This window comes from Acanthaster planci, linkage group LG06, assembly GCF_054643075.1.
Source record: "Acanthaster planci isolate LZ-2023a linkage group LG06, COTS_SCS, whole genome shotgun sequence".
Taxonomy (NCBI): Eukaryota; Metazoa; Echinodermata; class Asteroidea; order Valvatida; family Acanthasteridae; genus Acanthaster; species Acanthaster planci.
The window spans coordinates 8092456-8120216 of NC_141782.1; the positions used below are offsets into that span (position 1 = coordinate 8092456).

At 40.0% G+C, this 27761-nt stretch overlaps 1 protein-coding gene across 2 annotated transcripts in view; it reads left to right on the plus strand.

The window, feature by feature from the left end:
- gnal (G protein subunit alpha L) overlaps positions 1 to 27761 on the plus strand; it is a 70710-nt gene that overhangs the window by 2968 nt on the left and 39981 nt on the right. The window contains exons 1-5 of one of the 2 annotated variants that reach the window (XM_022255226.2): positions 9023 to 9652; positions 9933 to 10005; positions 13080 to 13134; positions 13486 to 13605; positions 25682 to 25779. In XM_022255226.2, coding sequence (XP_022110918.1) covers positions 9514 to 9652; positions 9933 to 10005; positions 13080 to 13134; positions 13486 to 13605; positions 25682 to 25779 — 485 coding nt within the window. In that variant the 5' untranslated portion in view covers positions 9023 to 9513. Of the gene's footprint in view, positions 1 to 9022; positions 9653 to 9932; positions 10006 to 13079; positions 13135 to 13485; positions 13606 to 25681; positions 25780 to 27761 lie in introns of those variants that run through there. The other variant, XM_022255227.2, reaches the window with a different exon arrangement.

Below are 27761 nucleotides of genomic sequence, written 5' to 3' on the forward strand. Positions count from 1 at the left end.
TAGCCAGAGGAACAGTTTGTTCATTTGGACTGAAATTTAACTTAATCACTAACTTGCTTTAATAACTAAAATTGTAAATGTAGCAAACAAAATCAGACAATAGAAAAGTCAGTTCAGCAAATTCCTTTTGACAAAAAATCGTTGTAACGCGTCAGTTGGTTTCTTAGTGTTGGATGCATAAGCCAATAAGCCAGGTAGCTTTCGTTATTTACAACAATCACAGTATAAATTTCACGTATTAAACCAAACTTCAAGAAAGTGAAAAAAATCAACTAAAACTCACTTCTTTTCAGATTGTTATTGCAAATGATGACTATAAGGCGTTTCGTATTCCAAGCCCATTGTGTATAGCGTTTCATCGATATTCAAATTTTGCATGCAACGCGGTAAATGGTCCGTGTTTGAACATAATACGCAGCGCAAGAAAAGTGCATGTACTAGAACCTTGAATGCCGTTCAATTTCCTTTGTCCGTATACCAAAATCAGCAGGCACACCGCCGAACCCTGTCTTTAAATATCCCGGCACACGCTTCGTAGTTTCTCACTCAAGCGTCGCGGATTCGTTTTCATCGCAGCTAGTCGTTCTATGACGACACTCTACTCACGTTTCTTTGAAATTCGAGTAAATTTGAAAAGTTTGAGGGTCGTTACACATCCTACTATACGCGATTTTCTTCACCATGACGCAACGCACTAAATTCACGCAACCCAACGGTGATTATGCTAACCGTACGCCCGCGCTCTGGGCGCTGATAAGTGTGGAAACACTGTTGTCATTTTTCATATAGGAGTGGATGTATCCTGAATTATATGGAAAGTCACACTTTTGTGGCCATGTTGATTTTGAATCTGGTTATTTTGGCTTGCCTCGTGCAAGAAAATAATATTATTTGGTCATAAACTTAATTAATTAACGTGGCCAAAAACAAGCTCACCAACAATGAAGTATAGTGGATTGACCAAAATTGGACAGTCCAGCAGTTTTGCTCTTCCTGTTGTATCGATAAAAACGAAACAGAAAAACATGGAACGACAACGTGACAAAATGAAAAGACCAACCGTCCTATTTTAGTAACGTGTACACGATTCAGCCCAAAACATTAACTTTTGCGTGTGTGTGTTTTGTTTGTTTGGTTATATGTTTGTTTTGTTTCTCGACCACAATTAAAGATCCGAACACATAAAGTACACTCCGGTTGCAGACACACTGCGCCCACAGCTGTTTCTCCCGCACGCGTTATAAGTTGTGTTCCAGCGATGTTGATCTAATTTCGGCCGAAGATCGTGCTTGGCTATTGCCAGAAAAAAAAGCTTATAAATTTACACCGCCTTGAAAACTTACACCGGTTTTGGGTTGGGTTTTTTGTCTCGAATTTTGCACATAAACACCGCCGCAATGAAACACTTTTTTTATTTCTGTTAAGCCTCATTGCATCGGTTAACCCACTAAACTTGGACACGTGGCGCTTAGAACTTTGTTTACAAGTACACTCGTATAAGGTTTATGGGCAAAAATTTCTGACCGAAACGTTTGTGACAAAAGAGAGAAATAGAAAAAAAATCAAGGTAAATTCGTGAGAGATTAGGGCTAGATGTATCTTCCAGGTAAACCACAGTCCTGAAATTGCACATCCAAACAAGAAATTATGCGAAACGAAATTACTTTCCTCAGGGAAGCCAAGGAACCGAACTTTATTTCCTTTTCTGGCAATACTCCAACTTTTTGTGGCTCTTCGGCAAGGAGAAATAGATGCGGGTCCATTTAACTTGACGAACTGAGGCATCAATATTAGATTTTAATTCATGCAGAGATTAACTGGCCTCTTACAGATAATGTGTACCACCCACCAACCTCCAAAAGAAGAGGAAAATAGACAAGTCAAGAGTTTGTTCGTTCGTTTGTTTGTCTGGTTGTTTGTTTTAAAAATAATGCAATTCTTCGTGCACTTTCTCTTCCATAGTTTCTCCGTCATGCATGCTGCACTGCATGTACCCTCTCAAGGGTGAAACGGTTTTTGATTGGTTAGAAAAATGCGCGAATTACAGACATTTTCGTGGATTTAGCCACCTCTGGATTATTCAGTAAGCCTTATACATAAATCAAGCTGAGCTTTATGATTATTTGGGGGCTGTTTGTTTGTTGCGTTGTTGCTGAGCATTGCTCTTGCTGCTGTTTTTGGCGCACTTACATCTGTAGTGTTGAGCAATGGTTTGACATGTCGCTCATGTTTTATGTCGATGAATTGAAGAAAACAGCCTAATCAGCAGCGAACATTTCGGACCCTATAAACAAATTAACCCAAACCGATCCGAAGCAATCTGATACAACTGTAAACAAGTAAAGATAAAACATTTGGGACACCAACTCCAGACCAAATCGGCCGCAATTGAAACCATACCGCACCAGACGAAATTATGTTCTTCAATCCAGGAACGATTATAATTACTGTTATCATTCAAACTAATAAGGTACAACCCCATATTTATTCCTTAAAATGTGGCATGCATGGACGATGTTTGCAGTACAGAAATCCCTCTGGTTAAGTGAGTGCCCTGTTGAACAGAACGAGATTCGTGCATGTTGTTAGGCCTATACGTTATATCATGCCGGACGGGCACGGGTAAGCTTGGAGACCGAGTGCTGATAGAAATAATGGCAATTTGCCAACTTCGCATTATGCTGTAAAATTTCAATGTAGAAGCGCACTATACTTCACCTTCAACTTGAGTGTAAGCTAGTCAAATTTATTTGCGCATCACGATATGAAAGCCCACTAGTGCCATGAAGTTATAGTTTAAAAAGCGACACTTTTTTCACGAAATATATTAAAATATCTTACAAAAATGAACTTCGACAAATATTTTTCACTCTCTTTGAAAATGCATACTTCAAGGAATCAGTGGGCTTTTGTACGTAGCACATCCTTAACAGTGATGTAGCCTACCCAAGATTTTGGGGGAGAGTGGACTTGGACTAGAATTAAGCCCCCAAAATAGCTCATGACGGTCAAGCCCCCCCCCCCCGGTTGTGCCGCAGGGAACTGAGATGTGCGGCTATATCAGAGCCAGTGGTGCAAGTTGTAGGTCTATATCACATCTTTGTTGTGCAGAAAGTAAACAGTAATTAAAATGCGGGAGGGGGTCCCAAGCCCCCAAGCTCCTCCCCCATCCGGTGCGCCACTGGTCTTGAACAATTGTACACGTTTTTGGAACTTCATTCGTGAAGAAATCATACTTTTAAAATCGGGGAAAAAGGATGCAGAGAGATGAATCACAAATTTATAATCGAACCCAATATCGTGTAGTCGTATGCGAATTAGTAATCAACTTTCCCACCGTGAATACTGGGTACAGATACTAGCGACCGTCATTCTCAAACAAAGTTTTCTGTTTGTCCGCACTCTGTGAAGATTGTTCCCGGTGACTTCTTTAGCTATACGTTGAAGAACTAAGTTGACTTTGGGTCGTCAGTCCTTGGAACTCTATGACACGGATGGCAGTCTGAAGCTTGAAGCGATTGCTTCGGTCTGTCCATATGCTATCACCTGGACTTTTCTAGCCTTTCAACCTGCTCACCCCGAGACTGCCAATTTTTCCAAAATCACGCCTCGCATTAAGACATTTTACACAGCGGATGTTACTCCATCATAAAAGGGAAACCTTTCTGTAGAAAACATGTACCGCTAATCAAATTTTATTGGAGTTAGTTTCATGGTCAAAATAGCGTCACGCCCACTTTACGTGGATGGTTTGGCGATCACCCGCTATGTAGCCTTTCCGCACTCATTAGCAAAATCTGGACGAGGACAAACATTATTGGTTTTTACAGACAAAGGCACCCCCACTTTAAAAGAACAGGGCTATATTATGCATTTGCTTGGTCTGATATCAAACAAAGAAACTAAACATTCTAATGCATGTGGTTTTCATGTTGGAATCCATATTATATTGGCCATGCACATAATCCACCATTTCCATAGTGTTCAACGTGCTACATCATTGCTACCCATGCTCACCAGGCCTATCAAAATTCCTCAACCTCTAACTGTGCCGCCCCTGAGGGTCATACAAGCTCAATGCTGCAATTGTGTACACATGGTTATCAAGCACCACTATTTTTGCCCTACGCATCTTATACCGTGGATGGACAGAGCAAAGTGGGGGTTAGGTGACTTACCCATGAACAGCGTGTAACCAGCTGTCGGATTCGAACTCCCAATCCTGTATGTTCGGAAGTTGCAAGCCATAACCACAAGGCCACACATCTTCATAATTTTTTTCCATTGATGGGGCAAATAGCATTGGTCAAGACCGAGAGACGGCTGCCTACATTATTCTAACCATCAAAAACTTGTCAAAAACGTAACCAGAAGTCGAAATTAAACGAAACATATGGATTTTTGTTGGGGGGGGGTGAAGATCAAGCTTTGTCACGCGGAAACTACTAACAATCGTCACTTAATTCCACTGCATAATAAAAATTTACCTTAATCAAATCTATACAATGAATCAAAGTAGATAATGAAATGAACAGAGGAAGTTGGATTTGTTCGCAGTCTGCATGAAATAAAAGCTGGATCCAACTAGCAGCATGATTTTTTTCATATGCAGAAAAAAGGAAAGCGAAAGTGAGCGGCTGTTCCACATTTATAGGGACCACGAAGGGGGTGTGAAAAGGCATGAGCATGACGATGATGTCCTGAAATCGTCGTCACATCACGTGCATATAAATTATATTTGATTTTTCCAACTCCTGGAAATCTCGAAAATATGCGGCATCGTCCCTAATGCGATAACAACCTAATTAAAGGTGACTGTGAAAGATCCAAAATTTATCGAATACAATTATTGTAAGTGCGATTAGCTACTCCACTGTGATTTGTGAGTTGAACTATATTAATCGACCCTGTAGGCGAATTAACCATTTAATGTTGAGTTCACTTTAGACACTTGACCAAATATAGCGTTTTGCATAGGTATAAAAAAATGCTGATTCAGTGTGGTTCACTTACTCGCAGTCTAATGAATATTCCGTTTATTTTTTCCGTTTAATACATAGCAAATTGTTTTACAATTATGAAGAGACATTACCATATTGAACGCGATTTTAACTTTGTCCTTAAAGAAGCAACCTTCACACCTTCAAGTCTTTTTCGAATCAAGTTGAGTTGGTAAACTGAATGGCGACAACAGAGTTGTCCGGGCGTCAAAAGAGATAAATATTTAAATAGGGAGGCGGGCGCATGCGCGCTTAATTGTTGGACATACTAATGGTTGACATAGTATAACAACCATCCTGATTGCGTGCGGTAACACAATCAACTGGTTTTAACGTAAACCAATTAAAAGGCCATCAACGAGCGGTTGTTAAAACAAACGAGACGAGAAAATTGCCAGGAAAATATTCCAAGCATTTCAGTGCTGCGTGTTTTGTTGCTTCGGGTTCTCAAACTAGAAATTGTGTTTATAAATGTGAAGGCGGCATAGTTTGTTGCATGGCTGGCGGTGAGTGGGCGGTGCATTGTAAAATCATCGAAGAGTTTGAACACTAACATTACAGAAAAAAGCATACATGATGAGGTTGTCCTTCGCCGCAGTTTTGTAGGCATCTGAACAACATTAAGGTCCCAATAACCTACACATACAGCAAAACTTCATTTTACAACGTGGTTCACTGGCTGAACTAGGGAGTACGATTTGCGCGCGAACGAATGAAAATGCAAGCTGAGCTTCCGATTGTGCATAATGTTCTCTTAGATTTCTCTCGAAGAAAAATTCATCGTGAACAGTGTGATGGGCCACTTACTTTCAGTCAGTGTCCGCCGTTAGCCCGTCGCCATTAGAGTTCCTTAAAGGAGGTCCCGCTGAAAGATACTCGTCCGGTAATCGTTGGGTAATTTGCTTCAGGGTTCCCCAGGAGTGTTCGGATAGGGGAAACTTTCAGAGGTATGAGCTATAATGTTTCCTCTGTCTCGGTCCCGATACACCTGAGGAAGAACGGAACGCCAACCGCTGCTCTCACTTCCTCTGCAAGGCTTTATGTAAATTTCCCCTGCATACTAGATCGTCTATAAATAGCCCTGCTGGAGCTAAAAATAGTATCAATCCGGAGTCGGTTGCTAAGGCGAGCTGGCCGGAGTAGTAGGGGGGACGGCCTCATGAAGCCGCGGTTTAGCCTTTTAGGTCTAACCGAATATTATGAAAGATCATTTAATATTCGACTTAATCTGCCCACTTGCCGTATCAATTATTCTTTGGAACTTTTCATATATCACAGAGTGAGATGACCAACGAAGTTAAAATACATTAGCATAAGATTGCAACAATTTCATCTTTTTCTTGTAGGCCTATATTCTCTTTTCTTCGATTTTGTTTTACCCTTTCTATTAAATAATGGAAATAATTTGTTGGCGCTCTATGCTTGTTCGTAAAAAAGAAGCGTGCATGTTTTTGTATGCCTAAAATTTTTTCAAATCAAAACTTCGTCATATTTTTAATGGCAAAAACTACTGAACTCACTCACGTGGCATTTCCCCTTATGACATTGTTTAAAAGACAGCGAACCATTTTAGCCCACCCTTCTTGTAATTTTCGACGTGGTTTGGGGCTTTCTCTCCTTTCAAACATCAGTGAGTAACGTATATGTAGTTGAAACGTTTTAACGCACTCAAGCTTGTTTAGCAGAAAAACATAACTATTTGTGTGACTTTTTCGTGAGATTTAACACATGTGCACATAAAAGAAATTTATAGTTAGATCATTTGATAGTCTTCAAAATAATGTGTTCGGAATCATGTATTACACCGACTGAGATGTAATTATGACACACTATAACTGGAAGGATGGAGCATATTTCACAGTATACTCGCTAATGACCGAGATTTAATTTCCGATCCAATTCGATGAGGCGATGATTTACATGAGCTGCAGATCATCAGAATATTCACTCCCATTAGGAGCATAGTTTCGCTTTAAGGGTAATATTGAAGTGAAGAAGTGTAGGATTTAAGAGGCGATCGGTGAAATTGAATGTTGTTTTGGTAAACGGATTAGGCTAATGTATTGTGCAACAGATTCATAATCTCAAATAAAAACTTCGAACCTAAAACATGAAACTAGGATTTGGGGGAATTTTCACAAAATCGCATCCATAACATAACGGGAATTGTGATTTGATTTTATTCTCTGATTTTTATTCATTTATTTTGCACATTCATTTCAATGAATGGCTGAAAACATTTTGCCATTGCAAACTGATCTTTAGCAGTCTAGTGATGGGTGGTGACAGAAACTCTCAAAGAACAGAAAAGCCGTATATGAACAAGTGCCCATGCGAAATAGGCTTCCGGAGCTACGGCTATGTGATCAGCCTCGATGGAGCGAAGACATAGACCCAGCTCTAGACAACATGGCGGTTTCGGGATAGTCCTCTGTTAAGGATTTTTCAGGTGCGAGTGGAGTCGGGACATCGCATCTTATGCTCTACCACCGTCTGTGGTAGAAAGGCCACTTTTGATGTTTGCTTGCAAAGTGGGGTGGTCAAAACAATCAGTTCTTAATGTAAATTACAGTAGATTTGTGGGAAAGAGAGCTGATTGAAAATGTATGCATATTAAGAAGTATGCAAGGCGGAGACAATATTATGGGCTACACAACTATACTGCTTACGCACAGCGCATATCCATGACACAGCTCGGAGTGGCGCGCCCTCTACTGATAGTTTGGAGCGTCTACAAAGATTTATTAAAAGCCCCCCCCATTAAAATCATAATCATATAAACAAATAAAAATGCATCTCTTAATGAAACTTGAATAAGTGAAATAACTGCAATGAAATCTACTTACATGAATACCACGCTTCGTTCTTATTGTGCATCTTTCCGTGTTTGCTCCTACCGTTATCCAGTGTGAAGTTTTGACGTCAAATTTGACTCAACGAGTTATTCGCAAAGAAGCGGAGAAAGCCTCCATCTGTTGGTTTCTATTTATACTTTATTTTCATCATCATAATTTAATAATTTTAATATTTTTAATTCAATAATTTATGCCTTGATGACAAGCTGCAGGTTCCATAACGAAGTCACCCACGAAACAACACGGAGCTATAAAAAGGAAACAAAGTACACACGTGATCAATGAACTCAACCAAATCGAAAAATCAAAAACTATATATTTGTGTATGCTCATGTGTTGATAAGCCCATTTTGTCACCAGACTTAGCATACGAAACGCCACTAGATTTTAGGGGGTTGTTTCGAATTTTTCCAGAGGAACGCAGAGACAAAAACAGTATTGTTTGTAAAAACTTCTCAACACATGATGATTTAAATAGTTAAATGTATAATTCAAATGGTGTGAGATAATGTACAGTAGAATATATAATGGTATTATATAACATTTATTTTTTTATACAAAATTTTATACAAAATGTTTAATACAAAGCGCTCTGTATCCCGAATGACCCCCGACTTAAATCTGTAAGAACCGATGATTAACCTAACACTTTTACATCAACCTACCACCATTTATTTATTTATCCATTTTAGTGTATTTTTTGACTTTATAAGCATTTTACTTTTACTCGAAATTTTTACTTGGATTCTTGCCTCTCAGTATCACTCGAGACGGTAAAAATTCGTCGTATCGGCAGAATTGTTTCTCTTATGCCAGCTCTGCATCTTAGAGACGCGTAAAGACATAATATATCGTACTAGGCTACGGGGATTTTTTTGGGTGTGTGTATGTGTCTTTCAATTTTTAAATTCCACCGACCGATTTAGTATTGCAAATGATTTTCATGTCACCAGGAATCACGATCAAAAACAAGAACGTACATGTACTTCGTACATGGCCCTGCTGTGGTGTTCATGCACATATACGCAGGCGGCTTGTTCGTGATGGGGGAGAACACTCATAATGCATGTAGGCCGAGTTGTGTTGTTAGTACCCACAATGCCCCGCAACCCCACCCTGGCTGTGTACAGCATTGCCCTGACGTACGCGTTGCTAGTGTATTACCGCTATCCTTTTGCTGTCACTATGCTAGTGAAAAAAAAAATCCGTGTAGAGAATGTGTATATGGACGTACGTACGTGCATGCGCTACATACACACGCAAACCACTGCCATACTATGGAGTGCTAACCCGTCGATGGTGGACAAATCATTGCTCTAAAAACTCTCGATTTGGAACGGTTTCTTGTCCAGGAATCGCATTGGGATCGGTCCGGAGACACAGTGGGACGTCGTGGCGACGTGCCAGGGGGGTTCCTTTGGTGCTGGTGGCCAGGAATACTGCAAGTGGAAGCCGTTTTTATTGTCGCACTGACCGGTGTGGGATAGACAGCGAAGCCGACGGATATTGAGCTCCGTGCTGAAGGCGGCGGCCCTGATAGAAAAATATAAAACCCGTGTGTGGCGGCGGCGAGCTGCAATCTCCAGCAAGAGAATTTTTAATAATACACACCCGGTGCAGACGAAATAAGAAACACACGTACTGTGGTGGATGTTGTGATGGGGTGTTTTGGAAATGGCATGTCCAGTGAAGAGATTGACGAAGAAAGGCGGAGAAAGGACGCCAATAAGAAGATCGAAAAGCAACTCCAAAAGGACAAACAGATCTACAGGGCGACGCATCGGTTACTTCTGCTTGGTCAGTACAAGAGCAAAATGTATATTTCGGTTGAGTGAATAGAAACGTGTGGTCTGTTTGCTCAAACATATTTGGTTGTCAGGCTGCCCAACTCCTCCGTACTGGGGTGGCATCATGTCCAGTGCAGTGGCGGTCATGTTGTTATCACCCAGCACAGCCTTCATGTATTTCCTCCAAAAGTGCATGGTCAAGGCGTTTCACTGAAGATGCTGAAAGTAGGCCCAACTCAAACTCTGTTCTGGAACTGTTACCACATTGTTGTGTTTAATTTTCTGTCTAGGTGCTGGTGAGTCAGGAAAAAGTACCATCGTAAAACAAATGAGGATTCTACACGTAGATGGATTTTCACCAGAGTAAGTTTTTTGTTTTTGTTTGTAGGCCCTATTCGATTAAATTATTTTTTTTTCTCTTTTTGGGGGTCAGCACCACATTTAGCCTAGATCTAAAATGGAGTAAAGACATTGTTACATTTGTTTACATGTTGTGTGGTCTAGTGGTGGGAATGTTTTAGTTCACGAGTTTCCTCAGTTCTACATTTGGAAGGAGAGTCATATAGGGACATCACAAGTTTTTTCCTGCAATGGTATATCAATCATCAGTGAGCATTAAAATGTCCTAAAGAGTCAAATTTAGCAGGGAAAATATTGAATAATTAGGCCTAATGAGAAAACATTTCAAATGTTTCAGAGCAGATCTGTCTCATAGGGTGCACACAGTGCATCAAGTGATGTCTGTGTCAAGTGATGTTCGGCGATGGAATGGGAAATTGGCTCATTGCTTTGATATTTGTCAGTTATTCTTCAACCTAATTTACATACATCATACTATGCCGTAATTTTGTAAAAAGGTGACACCTTTTTTTTAGTACGGTATCGAACTCACAAATAGTGTTAAAACAAAATTACATACATGTACTACTTTTACAAAAGGGTTAGGAAATAACGAACCCTCAGTGGACAAGGCATGTACATGTACCTGCACATGTGCATGTGTACATGGACATGCAATAAGGCCGTACTCCCCGAGAGGTTGACGTACTTTTTAGGAGTATAGTCTAGTGAAGCCATGAAAAAATTGGATGGGGAGTTTCATATGGCCTGTCCCCTTCCACATCCCTGTTGGGCATGACCAGTGTATGCATACTGGATGAAATCCTCAACTTAACATCACCTTTTCACAACAGTCTTCTATAGCGATGACGCCAAACTGGACTAATAGATTTTATCGTGGATCAAGTTGACCAATAAGGAAGATCCACTGATCATGCCCAACATCCCGACTTTCCCTACTCCAAAAGAGAGAGGGGGTTGGGGTTGGGGTGGTGAAGAACTGCGTAGCCTATAAAGTGAAATATATTTTATTGCAGCACAGTGCACTTCACTGACATTGTCGTCTACAGCGAACCGTTTCCTTATATACCTGGCATTGGCGTAATCCATACTTGACAAGCCATTCACATCACAGGAAATACCATCTTTTTTGTCGGCATTTACAAAGATATCTTCCCTTAAGTTGTCCAATCCTGTCACTGGTAATGTCAGAAACTGGGGATCTCTTCCTGTCGGGATGCAAAATTTAAAAAATAGCTGCACATAATAGTTTTTATATTTCTTTATGTTGATTCTGTCTTGTAGAAAAATCGAGTTTCTGATCTTGTATTTAGAATGAGAGAGAGAAACTTCTTCTTTGGAGGTGATATATTATCATCTGTGGACATTATTATGGTGAAATTATGGTGAAAGCACCACTGTTTAAAAGCAGGTGAACTGTGACAATTAAAGTAAACAACAATGTTGGTCATAGCAGAGATAGTGCTTCACTGCCCCTCTTGGCGCATCTCATAGGAGCATATCAGGGGTACATTAGTTTATGCAGTACCAGCGTAGCTCAACCTTGTACCCAAGATCAGAACATGACAGTGTAATACAACACAGTAGCAGGAAAGGCCTATGTGTTGTACCTTGGTGTACATCACTCATGTACTCTCGACTGATGTACATGCGTGTTTGTGGCATAATAATACAACACAGTAGCAGGAAAGGCCTATGTGTTGTACCTTGGTGTACATCACTCATGTACTCTCGACTGATGTACATGCGTGTTTGTGGCATATCTCTTTATCAATTCTCAACCAATAAGAATTCCTGATGTATTGCCACGTTCCATCAATACTCTGCACTTCTGTCCTAACATTTGCCAATCAGCTTCGATGAAGACCCAAGTTTGTGTGAAGACAAATTACACGCCATTTCTTGTCATGTCAGCACGTACGTGTATATTATGTCATTGCTGCAGAAGATGGTGGCGTTAAAGTTAAATAGCTGTGAACTACACCTATATGTAGGACCCTAGGTGCTACGCTGTAGCACTTAGATGATATGTGCACCGCAGTGTAGCGTGCTGGGCGTGCAAGAGTTTAGAAACACAGATACATGTACGCTGTCCCAGACAGCTGCCTTTTCTTGTCACAGCTTTCAGTGTTATGCCCCTGTATGCTGACAGTAAACAAAAGAAATGCAGCTTTCGTCAGGTTTGTTTTTTCATTGGATTGTTGAAATGATTTATTTTATGAGGCCAAAGTGTCAAATTTAGAGTGTCTTACATGTACGTGTATTGGGACCTTCACTGCCTACCATATATGTGTGTGTGTGCAACTGAACTGCAAATTCAGCCTCAATGTGTTGCCTATATTACTAAGGAAATCAGACTTTGATGCTTTCTCAGTTATGTTTGACATTTTGACAATTACAGACAGCCACGTAAATTTTACTTTACAGAAATGGCTTTTTTCCTAACATCTTTGCATCAGCATTCTCAAATGTGCATGCAGATTTCCAAAAAAAAAGCAGTGCAGAGGAATTTGAAAGAGACCGTACCGTTGAGCATACAACAAGAGATAAAACTGACGTTCGTTTGTAGCATGCATGTCCATGCCAACTGAAAGCACACAAATATCCATGGGAGGTACGAGGCAACCTCACCGAGTTGTAAACATAGTTATATTCAAGCAATGCTTTGAAATAGCATTTCCTGAGTTTTACAGAGGGACGCAGATGTCAGCTTGTTTGCCTGATCATAGCAAATATACATGGAGTCACTTCCACTCTAATAACAGTGTGAGTTGTGTACATTTTATATGCCACAGCATGTACATGGAAGTTGGTTTGTAAATTAGAAGTTGTACAGAAGGTTGACTATTTTTTTAAAGGTAGATCAGGAAGTAGAGTTTTAGGTGGGGTGATGGTAATGTAGAACAACTCTTGTAAATAGATGAACCTACCTAGTAGTAGTTGTCATTGTCATTTCCTATTCACACGGATGTGATATTTACATACACACCATGCATGTTGCACTTATATCGAGGAAAGCACTGTCATATTTTTGGTAGGTGTCATGACCATATTTCTGCAATTTTCTTCCCCACCAGAGAAAGAAGGAAGAAAATTGAAGACATAAGAAGGAATATCCGAGATGCAATCTTGGTAAGTGGCCAGTAATAGCTAACTGTCCAATCTTGGGACTTTAAAGGCATGTGATAGCAACTCACTCTTTATTGGTGTGCAAAAAGTGTGGGATCTTGAGCCAAACCTGGCATTGGTCCACAAGCAGGTTACCCTTAGATCTTTGAATTACTGCTGAGGGTATGAATGAAGAGGGGAGTTGAACCCATTCAAAAGTCTGAGCACTTCTCCCTATCATCGTACCTACTAAAGGTCCAGGGCCCACAGCATGTATGTTCCATCCAACCCCCAGCCCAGAACTTCCTACTGCCAACAGGCAAATGTTTTGCATACAAACGATTTTTGTTTCTGTTCTTTCGCTGTCGTTATCAGACGATAACAGGAGCAATGAGCACCTTAACACCACCCATTCAACTAGCAGAACCACAGAACCAATTCAGACTGGATTATATTCAAGATGTCTCAAGTTCACCGGATTTTGATTACCCGGAGGTAGTGTACCAGATTTTATTTTTTTTTAATCTTCCATCATTATTTTCATATTTTGTTTTCCGGTTTTTGTCGGAAATATGTTTTGTCTTATAATTCAGGGACTGTTGAGAACTGTTAAATCAATTTTGCAGGACTGTTTGTGAGAGTAAGCAGGGTGCTATTCACAGTGGTGTCTTCTTTCACACACTTTGTTGGCCTGTTTGGACTCCCTGGCATTCGTGTAAAAGAGTGACCAGTATCTCAAGTGCTGGTTAAATCTGTAATTGTGATGTGTACAAAAACTTCTGATAAGCCACAGAATGTTTCAACAAGGAAGGATGTTCAGTCTCTGCAGTGCACAAGGAGACTGAATAATTTCAAATATACTACTAAAAAAAGTTAAGGACCACTTTTTATTTTGTGCATACTTTTTGTATCGTATGAGATATTTTACTGCTGAAAAAGTCCAGTACAACTGTCCTGAATAACCTTAAAAACACTGTAATCAATTTCACTTGTGGTTGGTTTCAGTTGCTGCATAATGTCTCCTGCATTTCTTAAAAAATTACAAGAAAAAAGTGGTCCTTAATTTTTGTTAGTAGTGTATATGGGCTCAAAAATTATAAAAGAAATAAAACAGTTCTGATATTAAAATTGTATTATACGCCCCTTCAACGTGGACCAGATGCGGCTTAGAAATTTACCATTCATGCCTTGGAGAAAAGACCTATGTGATTTATATGCCTGGTCCTTTGAAAATCACTCAGTCCTTCCCAAGGGATGCTGCACCTTTCTTCAGGTGCAACCGTTGTGCAAGGACGGATGGGTTTCGGCTCCAGAGATTGATCATTCTCGGCACAAGGTTTGAATTCATCATGTTCAGTCTGGCCACACCAGTGTCTCGCTGAACTGTTAAAATATGTCATTTAGGCAGTGGTAGTAATTGTAATTGTTTTGCGGTAAGTACAGGTGACTATAGTGTTCAGAGTCGGGAGTGCCTGGCAGTGCTTTAAGTTGTTTGTTCTCCTCTTAAAAAGACAGTGCTGTGGTCTGGAGGTTTTAATCTGCAGTGCGTATTTGCATGCATTGCCAAATGCAACACTTGTTTTTTTCCCCATCACGCAAAGCCCTGCCTGGTACTCCGTCTTCCTCAGTGGTTCCCTGTGCTGTCCACTCTTGGGAAAGACTTCAGCACATAAATTCAGAAGAAAGATTTATGAAATCCATAACTGTGTTACTTTTGTAGTAGAATCCTGTGATATACATGTAGTTTGGTAAATGATTGAAGCCAGAGAAAATAGACATGATATGGTGTGGGATCCACATACTGGAACAAAGGACCTTGGGCATGAGTAGCGTGCCCTAAGTGTCAAAGAGGGAGGGCGCACACCCCTGGCCATTCAGAAAATCACTGTGAACTTCATCAATCAGCGGTCAAATGCGCTCACACTTATGATCTTAACCTCAGTCTTTCTAAGGTGTTTCAGACTCAAATTTCCAAAACTGATACCTGGTTCCTTGCAGATGTACCAGAAAGCCTCCAAAATGCCAATTGAAAAAATGCCCATGTTTAGTGGGTCAAAACTTGCAGAAAAGTTCATGTTTTTTGCAGAACTTTCGATGAGGAGTTTGGGCATCTCAAACCCTATCCATTCGTGCAAAAATCGATGAAAATAGTGTGGTCCCTACGGGCTAGAAATAGCATGTCTTCAGGGAGTCTGGTGACCACATTTTTGTACACAAAAACGATCCATGCGCACAATGTTTGCGCAGTAGCCCGTTTCGGTCTGCAACACGTTTCGCTTGGCCTCTTTCCTGTTTATTGGGGATTTTCTGAATAATTCATCATGGTTATGTACAGAGCAGCGGAAAAAGCTGTATACAGACGAACATGAACAAATGGATTTCAATAGCGTCCGCTACGAATGTTATTTTGCTGGGCAGGGTGGTATTGATGAAACATGAAAAATACAGAAACTGATGGTATTCTTTCTGTAGTAGAAATCACTGCATTTTTTACGTTCTGCATGAAGTTTTATGCTGCATATTTTGACTAAATGTCCAAGTCGGGAAGCGTATATACACCAATACGCACGTTATCTAAACCCCTGACTTGATACAGCGGATCGCACTTGGGGGGAGGAATTTTTTCAATTTCTGTTCTGCCATAGAAGTAGAATAATCCAGTCCATTAAGGTTTTTAGAGTTCAGCCAAAGGGTTAGAGATGTAATCATACATGCACATGATAAAAAAAAAATCGTCATCCACTCTCGCAGAATAGCTGTGACATTCTGTAAGAAGCCTTGCCACAGATCACAGTGTACATGTACATATACATGTACAGTGAAGTTTTTGCCTGGAAGGCCCATTAAACACAACCTTTTGGCTTCGGATATCATGTAGCCCAGCAAAGAAGTTGAAAAGAGAAAGAGAAAAAAAGGATTCGGGTCATATAAAAAAATAGCTGTGACATTCAGAACCACTCTAATTACCAATCAGAATAACATAAAAAGAAGCGAAATTTGACTCGCGTGTAATTGCAGGTTGATTTGTTCACACTTAATCCCTGTATGACCAATGCAAAATTATACAAGCGTGGCATTTAGAAAGCTGGGGGAAGAGGAGATTGGGAGGGTTACATGTAATCTGCCGGTGGATGAGCTTCCGTTACATGTACAATTTAAGCATACACCAGTCACATGACACTAAACAGAATATCACGCACGTTTAACCTTATGCCTAAATGTAAATTCAGATTTTGGACTGAGAATACATGTATCAGTCATTATCATTATTATTGCTTGCTCTATAAATTAGAGCAAGCAATGTCAAGACAGTGAGATCGGTACATGTACATGTATGTGCCGTCAGTGTGCACTTGTGGCAGAGATAAAATACTTGATATGGGTAACTCCAGAAAATAGGGGTCCAAAAGTGGGGTGGAAAAGTTGTACATGTATGCACAAATTGACATTTGTGTCCTCATTTAATGAGGCTCATCACCAGAGCAATTGCACCATCAATATTGAGCGAAAAAAACTAAAAAATGCAGTAGAAAGAAGACTTTGTGTTTCCATAAATGTCACATTACTGAAGGAATAGCCCAGTGCACTGATGACTTTGCACAGTGTTAAACACAGAGCATAGTGGGATAGAAATAAGAATAGGGGCTTTGTTGTGGTGTACCTGACCTTCCTGTGCCATACACGTAAGAAGGGAAATGGGTCATTCTATAATTTGGGGTCCAATTTTTTCCTGTCCCCTTTAAATCTGCCTATGAATTTCTAATGTGTAATACTCATTCTTTAATTTCCAAGATTGAATACACAATGCAAATTACCAGCTAATCAAATAAAAATAGTTTGAAATCAATTTCAGTGATATACATGTATGCCTTGTCGAAGTATACAAGTCAGGTGTGACAATTACAGAAGAATGTCACATGTCGCTGGACCCCAAATTTATAGAATGACCCAACTGGCAGATCCATGTACCTGTACAAGTTACACTTGTTCACAAGAAACTGAAAGGTGCAATCTTATCCTTCCTAGTTGTGGAAGATCATTTCTCAGACAATTCACAATGATAGTTTTTTCTAGTGTTTCTACTGATTCAACACATTTTTCAGGTTTCTCAAATTTTAAATTCCAAATACACTTTCCTTAACCGTTTAGGACCTTTTGATAAAACTGTGGGTGTACATGTAAAGTTATAACAAGCAATGCGGGTTTGCTGAGATTGTTGTGTTCAATTGAAGCCACCTATATATATTTCATTTTGATTTAAATCCACATTTTGGATTCAACACGTAAATGAAGGATTCATAATCAGGACTTAAATTAGCTTTATTATTTTAAACTCTGAGTTGAATTTGGTAACAGTGTCAGAGTACAACTGTGTTTCCCTCACTAGGAAGAACCAGAGGGTAAAAGAAAATGCATCATGCTCATTTCGAGCAGTGCACAGAGTCGAGGATCTGTGCTCATTCATTTTGTGGAGACAAGTATAATTGACATTTAAACGAATGTCCAAGTTTGAGTGATATGAAGCATTTGCATACTCCACACTGTATACGTATGCGTGCACCAGTAGCAGGGGCGAACCATGTGAACACGTGGAGAGATTATCTGGCTTGAATATCTATGGGATATCCTCTTATTGAACTGTGTGCTCTTTTTTGAGGGTGGTTTTCAACCCCCCCCCAACCATCATTGTGGCTCACTGATGTGGACAATACACCGTAGTTTCTTTTTCAGTCAATGGCTCTGTACAGTGTACTTTGGCTTTTGTGCCCCATTCAGCTGGTGGTTCAACAATGGTGGCGACCCTAATGCTATTAATGCTTTGCTATTTATAGCACTACGTTATTTATAGCAACCAGCAAGTTTACCTGGCATCATCATCAGAGATAAAAATAGCCTTTGGAGCACATGCGCACAGGTTGTAGCTTCCCAAGAGGAAATGCAGGGTCAAACCTATTTTCTGCATAAATTATTGAAATCCAAGTGTACATGTACATGTACATGGATAGTTCTGACAGACAAAAGCTGCATGCATTTAAGGGTAGTAAATGCCCATGCCACAGCTTTAAGACATCCCCCAGATTGCCAGTTGTTGAATCAAATGGCATTGGCAGCACCCAGTGATGGCAAATCTAATCAACTTGAAACGAATGATATACATGTACAGTACACTTTACTGCTTTTGAAAGTTAGGATTTTTAATTTGGCAGAAACACATCACATACAAGTCAAGGCTCTTCATGAAAGCACCAATCACTGTCGGAAGTATGATTAAGCAGAGGCACCCAAAGACTTTTGCATGTCTACACGTACATGGCCTCATAGGCCATTTCCCCTAGTTTTTGTACCATCATTTCCTCCACTTGAAGATCAGTACACCTGTACTCGGAATATTTTTGTCAGGTGGTTGTTTTACCAGATAACCAGTATCTTTTTACTCGTTGCATCCAAACGGTTATTTATTCTCGCCGGTATGTTTTGCAGCAGAAGGCCCATTCTTAAAAATTAAAGATTCAAAACACAATCAGGATTTTTACTTCTGCCTTGAAAAGCACCTCATGTGGAATTGGTGAATATTGAATCGTTTATGTGGATATGCTCACTGGTGAGGTGAATTACCACAAAAAAATAGTAAGTGCAGTGGGATCTGTTTCTGATGATGTTTGCTGAACTGATTTTGCTTTTAGCTGTGTTTAAGCCCAATGACTCGTAGTCACATTGATTATGTTGTTTGCATCTTTTTAAATTGGCATATGTACAGGTTTCAATCACAGAGTTTGCCTTAATTGTCAGAGCATTTGTTTTTCCTTTGCGCTTACCCATGATGTCGTTGGTTTGGGTAAACTTGGGCAGTTTGTGGTGTAATTAAAGGATGTAATGGAATGTAGGTAACTCCTCAACCAGACTTTTCATGGGTGTTTACCGTTACTAAATGTGAAAGGCTCGAGTTGCTCTGGAAGAAAAGTGGGGCCAGAGTCTGCATTCAGGTAAAAATCCTCAAATATAACACTATTAACAGACGAGTACGTGTACATTTAGGTTGGCCTTGGGATCCTGGCGACGTGCATTTAGAGGCAGGCAGGCCGGCCATATTGAAGGTGTTGCCTCTGACTCGGGGGCATTCACCCACAGCGACTGAAAAATGCAGTCCTCCTATGATGCGTTTTGAGTGTGTTATGCCCCAGTTTGCTAAGAAGCAACACACCCGCAGATGGCGTGATGAGCAACTATGATTTACAGTGTAGACTGGAAATGAGAGCTCTGAAGTCGATAGCCTTCTTGCTTTAGTCAGCAGGATTGACAAGCTTTCTGGTTAGTTTTTTCCTGCAGCATTGAAAGTGGATCTTCTATAGTCTGGCGGCTCAGCTTAAAAGGTCGTGGAATAACTTCTCTTCATCGTGTAAAGCTTAGCTTTTGGTATAATGTCACGTGTAAAGTGCACATTGACCACAGTTTAAAGTCTAACTTTCCTTCAATAATACATACGTGTTCTGTGAAACCTGCTGCATCAGCCAGTGAAATCCAACAAGTTCCGTAACCCATTGGCTCATGTATGTACCCTGTACAGTGGTCCATTTATGGTGTGTACATGTACATTTGGAAAACGTGTTCTGAAGTAGTGTTGGCACATACGTCTCTAAAATTCTATAACCATCCAAATATTGCAAAAGGTTTTCAGAGAAATTCACAGAATCAGGGAAAGTTTGGATTAGGCAAACAAGAATTTCTGCTTCCAATTACATGTCTCTCAAAAAACAGGGTCAGTTGGTCCGAAATTTTTGGGGGGAGGGGATAATTTTTTTGTGCTGATTGAATGGGGTATGCAAATTTCAGTGTGGACTTCTTCCATTTGCACTATGAAAGCTATAAAAATTTGCCACAAAAACTGATAAAAACTTGCCTTTATCAGTGTCAGATATCTACTGTTGACATTTCTTAATAATGGACAATTCACACCAAGTATGCACAACACAAGTCAGATAATCACGACGGGAAACTGGCAGCAGTGCCCATATACCATGTGGTAGGCTTGTGTGATGCATCTAGAGGGGCGGGTGATAAACCTTGTTCTGGGGCAGGAAATTTTGTGGAAATACACTGGCTTGAAGTATGAGCAATATAACTCCTTATTAAATTCATGAACATAGAAACTGCGTACATAGACGAGATCAAGTTCTGTGAATTCTTGCTACATTGATGTTTCTTTTGACGTCCAGCTGTAGAGGTGTGTGTATACATTTCGGTGTAATAATGCGATGTTGGCTTGGATGCGTAGACTGATTACCACATTTTCATCATGCTTTTTTTGCAATGACGTGGTGCTGCAGGTGCCAGTGCAGTATACATTGAGAATTGTTGCACATGTTTTCACCATGTAGCGATAGGGAAATAAAAAGGAGAACTTGTGAAAATGACAGAAATTTCTTTTCAAAAATTGCACATGTAATTAGGAAAACTTTTACATAAAAACATTTTGACATGAAAAAATTTGTTGAGAGGTGTTTTGTGAAGACAATTTAAAAATTTTTTTTTCCAACTCGCCGATAAAAATTTGAGGGTTCGGCCAAAAATTAGGGTCAGTTAGGAATCCAGAAGAACTTTTTTGCCTATGAGTTCAAGTTTCCGAATTGGACAACTGTACTTATAGAGTGGACCCATCAAGTGATCTTTTTTGTAATGTTCTAGAAAGTTGCTGTTTTTTATTTCTTTTTACAGTGCATACAAAAAAGTAACTCTAATCATGTGTTTTTCTTGACCCAAAATCGTTTGTTAATGGAATGTTAATCTCTGCAGGCGCACAACAGCATTGTCCTTGAAGTGTTCCTCCACCCTCTCTGTTTGTCTTTGTGAAGGTGGTGCACTTATAAGAGTTGTAATGGCTCGAGTCAGTGACTCGAGTCCAACTCGAGTCACCAGTTTTTGTGACTCAACTCAAGTCCTGACAGGTAAATGATTTGACTCTGTTCGAGTCATTGCAAGCAACTGACTCCACTCAACTCGAGTCCCTACTTGAGTCACTACGTTACAGTGACTCGATTCGATTCAGTCACTGGGTTAAAACGACTCAACTTGAGTCACAAAAATTAGTGACTCATTACAACTCGGGCACTTATTCACATAGCGAACGCCCACCTGGATGTGCTTCAGCCCTCATTCACTATTATTTAAGCCCCTTTCACCAAGTCCCAGAATGCATGTGCATACATGTACAGCTTGGGGACCTCTGTGCCTGACATTAAATACGTGTACATGTAGAATCCATTCCCAGCTTGCATTTGGAATCATTTAACTTTACACTTCTGAGAAAATCAACTATCTGTCCAATTCTGGTTCCCTCCCAAGAATTGATACAAGCAGCTTTTATTTTGAGTGACATTTTAGCCTTTCTGCAGTCTTCGTAGACTGGGTAGTTCCAGGAAGAGTCTGATTCCGGAATGCCTGCTGGAAAGCAGCTGTGCACTGTGCTTTATTGGTAACACTGCCACTTCAGAATGGATGTTGGGTCATATTGTAAAGTTGGTCCTTTGATATTGTAGTTCCTCAGCGAATTCTATTGACGTTTTTGGATGTGCTTTATAGAGGAGAATAGGAGCCAGTACCAAGACAGATCCTTTACTCCAGGATATCAATGTAATCAATTTGAAAAGTGTTGTATTCATGTAAGCTGATTGTGCATAAATATGTATAAATGCACGAGCATAAATGTTTATCCGAGCAGATGTATTCACAGGAACAAGTATTTACACAGAAACACAAAGGAAAACTAAAAGTTGAGATACTGGTAACCAATATTTTTAGGAACAGAAAACAACATCAGCTATTTTTAACTCTCTGAAATGGAATATGCATTTCGCTTTCTAATCTAATGCTGGCAAGTTCAGAAATGAGCGAGCTTGTGGGCAGTTGTCAACATCATGATTATACAATGAAGATGGGACTTTGGTGGTAACTTTTTGGGGGGGCTGCATTTCTATTTTTCTTTCTTTTTTGAAGGCTTAAAGTGCTGAGTCTGTTTCTGTGCATTATGGATAAACACTGTTTTATGAAAAGTCAGCTTATTAGGTGTAAGCCAATGATTGCATCACATCAGATGTTCAGATGGGAGGGGGGCATTTGCTTCAACAAATCATCCAGCTGTCTTGCTTAGCGGTATATTTTTGTAACCTTCCCTGCATTTACTCAGTAGCTACCCCATAACCTTGAGGCTTAGTGTAATCCTAACTATGAAATATATCAATATTCGGACTGTTCAGTCCCAACATCTTCTGTCACCTGTGAGATGCCTTCCTGTCTCAGACACTCTCTTATCTGTATCACCTGATTCAGGTATTTCAAACAATCTATTTTGAGGTCCTTTTGTTTTTAAACTGGTTGCCTGTGAATGCTATTTTTGGTGCAAGTCCCAATAGAATGATTCCCCAATACTAAAAATCATTCTTGCCGATATATACTTTTATTGAAGTTGCTATTGCTCTGTGTGTGTCTGGAGCTGACCAGTGTGAAGCCGATGCATTCAACAGATTTGTCCCCTGCCTACTTGTACATGTAAATGCACGAAAGCTTAAACTTAATTCTCCATGATTCCACCTTTCCGTCATAAGTTACTGTACTGGTAAATGTGCAATTGTGCATATCACTGAAAGATGGAGCACCAAAAAAAAAACCCAAAAAACTGAAGGTGCCTTTCTGTTGCGGGATGACAGGGAAATACACCATCCTAAGATGGGATGCAGAGAGAGAGAGAGAGATGTCTTCCCAAGATATGGTATCATCTTCCTGAGATGAGACACCTGAGGGAGATGTCATGATTCTGTCCATCCGTGAAAGTTTGCTTGGGAAATGCGGAAACGCCAGTGTTCACTTCAAGCTTCCATATCACTTCAAGGCATTCTTGCATGACAGTGTGGAAAATGTATGGATCAAACATTGCACCAGTTCCAGAAAGTTGACTCTAGCCTGAAAGCTAAATTTACCAGGTGGTTGAATGGCTAAACAAGGACTACTCGGTACCTCTGACCGACACCCAATCCCAAGGCCACTGATCAGATGAATTTGTCAAAAGAGTGAACTGTTTTTTTGGGAATTATCAGACGTCACACATTTACAATGTTTCTGTAATTCTTTGAAAATGATATTTCTGATAAGTAGTAAATGGGTTATAATACAAAGGAGTATCAGGATCTTCCGAGGAAAACAGTTCCAGGTACCCTGTGCAAGGATGACATACTCCTAGTAAAATTATATTCTTAGCTCTGTCAGTTTCCCAGGCGTCAGTGTAAGCCATATGAAGCTTACTCCCATGGGAGGTCATGAAATCTACGCACCAAACTGTTTTGCAAGGAAACACCATTTATTTATGGTAGGGATGGAAATGAAGGAAGGCTTTCCAGCTTGTTCCCTTTAACATGGTATTGTTGTGCCATTTATGTACATGTTTGCTGGGGGGGAGGGGGGAAGCTGCAAGAAACAAAGCGGAAAATTTACATCAATGATGGCCTGTTCATGATGCCGCTGCAGTGCAGATTTCTGACTAAAGAAGCAAATACTTGCACTGCGATTTTCTTGAAAATGGAAAAGAGTTCACTGCACAGCGATCTTACAGCTGTGGGTTTTTTCCATGCAGGCGGGACATATTTCACGGAACAAGCTGTACCGCAAACACTGCTAAATGCTGGAAAAGTCAACACGGTTAAAAGTTCTATTTACATACACGTGTACACGCAGTGGGATTCAGATTTGACACAAGTGGCAGGGTGCTGTTCTCTTTGTCCTACCAGCTGGACAAAATCCACTGATTGCATTTGTTTTATACCAAATTGCTTCTTAATTCAGCTTAGAGCTGTCCCCCGTGAAGTACATGTATGTACTTGCACCTGAAATGAAGACTTCTTCCAGACGCTTCCCCCTACATATTATGCATTATGCCTGCCGTGTATGCATGATATACACAGTGTCAAAAATCCCCTGTCTTCAATACTTTGACAACTCCCAAGATTGAATTCAAAGTGCCTGACTACTCTAAGTTTCAAGGTGTTTCATTGTATCATGGTCTTCCTCCACTTTAGTACAGTGTTATACATGTCATACATTGCATTACATTGTACTAAATTTTATGGTAGATGAACTTGGAAATTTTGTAAAGCTTTCATTTTCTGTGACTTGATTCTACTCTTTTCAAGCAAGTTTTCCAAAGTGGTGAGCTCAGATGGAGAGAGACATGGACCTGTATCTATTGCACCCGTTTATGTACTGTACATGTAGCTTTCTGCCACGGAAGTTTTCTTCGATTTGTAAACAATCCCCCAAGTGTGGGTCTTCCTGTCATGGGACAGAATTTTTATCCTCCCAGTTGTCAAGATGGGGGTGTGATTCCTCTGGATTTTTTCTGGAATTCGAGATTCTCATTCCCCAAATTGTGCATGTTTGTATGTTTTAGTCATTCAGGTTTTGCTCCTTGTTTGTACTTTGTGCAGAAAAAAAAAACAACTGCAAGATTCACACAAAGCCACTTGCAGGAAGTTGAACTTACATTTTGCTAGCTGTGAACCACTTCATGTGGGATGAAATGTAAACATGCAGAGATTTCCTGTGCCGTAACACTGAGAACATTTCATTACATTCTGGTGAATTTTACTTGCCCCACACTTGAGTGATTCTCATTGTGTTTGTGCACACACACAGAATCAAACTAGCCTGAGAAGGTCAAGCGTGTGGGGAACCCTCAAGGGGGCATGGGCCACAGCGTGGCTTTTCAGTAACTGTCACTCCGTGACATTGTTCGGGAGATTCAACAGAGTGACGGTGCAGTGAGAAATGTCCACTAATCTTGACCAAATGACCACCAGGGGTCAGCATTTGTAAAGTCTGACTTTGTCAAGGACAGCTGTGATCGTGGTATCTTGTCATTGTAAAGAAAAGAAAAGAAAAATGCTGAAAATTATAGCATGCCTGGAGTATGTTGGTTTTGGAATACTATCAGCAAGCAGTTTGATGCTCTTAAAAGTCACAATATGCTGTTGTCATTGTTGCAACCCCTGTGCAGTTCTGTTGGATACTCTCCTGATCATCAAATGAAAAGACATATACATGTACCACTTTCTGAACTCCCTAAGCTTTTTGCCCTTGGTGACGTCCTAAATTCTCCAGAAAACCTCTCTGTACCAAAAGCCGGGAACTTCAACTAAGTGCCATCAAGTCTGATAAAATAAGCAGTGGCTCATCTCTGCCTCTGCATTCCTACAAAACATGTCAAAACCTCCTGATGAATGTTGAAGAATCTTAAAGGGTGATGCTCGTAATAAATGTTTGTGTGAGGACAGTGCTTGTGGTTTCCTCCTTTTTTGTTTCCCAAATAAGTTTTTTCGATCCGCAATCAGCATTTTTCTAGACACGTTTGTATTCATATTCACCTTGTTTTCTTGTTCCCTTAAATTTCCCTTCTTATTCTAGTTTGTGAATTTTGGAAACTACTTCATGTGATGAATTTTTTTTTTGATGTTATACTCTCTTGAAGCCATATTGCTGTATTGAAAACCACATCATTAGATTGTATTTTATTCTCCCCTGATTACAGGAATTCTGGGAGCATACAAAAAGGTTATGGCAAGACAGCGGTGTACAAGCCTGCTACGATCGATCACACGAGTATCAACTTATAGATAGTGCACAATAGTAAGTCGTCTTTCTTTTCCACTTGCTTCCCTTTTCTCGCATTTTTCAAGTTTTAGCACCGAGAAATATTCTTGTGCTACATTTTTATTTGCAGGTTGGAACCGAACGTTATTTTCATTTTTTTTTTCCCATGAATTGATTAATTATTTTGTTTTGGAGCTGCCAACTACTGCTCTCAATTTTATTGAAATGTCAAAATAGAGTTTTGACGTTTGAGAAAGATTCTGCTAGGATCGAAATGTCAGGCCCTCCATATTTTGAGATTTGTATTTTAGGTCATTGTAGTCGGCAAGCGGTTTGCAGCAGTTTCGTATTACATATGTTTTATTGAAATGATTAGCTTGGTATGAAAAGTGGTGAAGGTGGCCAGAAGAAAGTTGTTATCGATGATTCTGTGGTTTTTTTTGTTAATCGTTCATTACTTGAAACTCCAAAATCTGAATCAAAATAAGACTGTATGCTGAATGAACCAAATATTTTTCTATACGAATTAAGTTTTACTTTGCAATCAGGACTATGAAATAAAAAAAAAATTCATAAACTGCATTTTACTTTGATTTAAGCTACAGTTATCAAGCTGACCCACAGGTTTCAGGATATTGAAATAATGAAAGAACTTTATCACCCTCGAGGTGGGGGGGGGAGAGCCATGTGTTAACACTACAGGCCCGCTTTCATTGTGTTTTTGGTGTTGCAAGCCTGGAAGCTGCTACAAGTGTAGCAGCTGTCTGTGTGATATGCATGTAACAGGAGATGTTTTGATCTGCAGAATTTCAGTCTGAGAAGAAGCCATCTCCATATGTTATTGGATGAGACGTGCCGCGTTATGAAAAACTACCGCATTTATTCTCACATTGCTGAATTCACTGGACACAGCCCAAATAATCCCTATTTTGTGCCTTATTGGACCCAATTTCAGCTCTGAAAAAAGGAACAGGAAGAGGTTTATATTAATATAAAGCGTACATGTACCTTCAACTTGTCACATCACTCTGAACTTTAAAGTGAACTAGCTGGACAGGTTTTGGACTTATGGACATCTTTTTTCTTGTGTGGCGGAATAGCAGAAAAGCATGAAATATCCACATGAGTGCCAGTTGTACAATACATGCGGAACACTACATTGGCACGAACTACGTGTTATGTGTAAAGTGAAGTGTGCAAGTAAAAAGTAATCAAGATGCAGTTATGCTCATAGGCTGCACTGCTAGCTACAGACTGTGGTACATGGCTGAAAAGTCGCACTGTTTGCTAATGACTTACTAAATACAGAGATGCAGTGGTGCTTGCTTTGTGCTGGTGCCGAGGCCAAAGGTTACTCAATCTAGGGGTTAAAGTATCTTTCACCAAACTGTTGAGGTTAGCACTGTCAATAATTGATGGCCTTTTCATGTAGAGAACAAATTCGGTAATTTCCTATGCAACCATCAAAAATTGTTTGTGGGAAAACTTGTGGATCAAATGCAAGCATCCGAACATGTGCGGAGGCCATGTGGATAGCTCGTTTGCATTATGTGCAGTGATTAAGTGAGATGTGTGGATAAAGTATACATATATGTTGTGGTAGATACATGTATGTGTGTTTAGTGACCGACTTGAAGCTTAGTAACCTCAATATAAGATATTAATAGGAAAAGTGACCAGGCTTGGCATTGGGGGCAAGTTCGATAATAACCGTAGTTAACCATACTTTGACTGTCTCTGATAGAACGTATGCTAGTCGATGATGGTTGGACTAGCCTATTCGCGACCAGCCTACCGAGGTTTGCCGTATCATTGGTTGCCATAAACCATTTTTGATAGCACAGTGCAGAGAGGACCAGTTGAAAGAAAAATGCCAGAAAAACAGTATGTCACTTGTAAACGACCACTTTCACTGTAATTTTTGTTACTTTGCCTTTCCTGTGGCCACTTTTTCTCCCCTTCGGCCTAACGACCTGACAATGGTTGGCGAGGGTTGTTCAAACTTCAACTTCACTGCA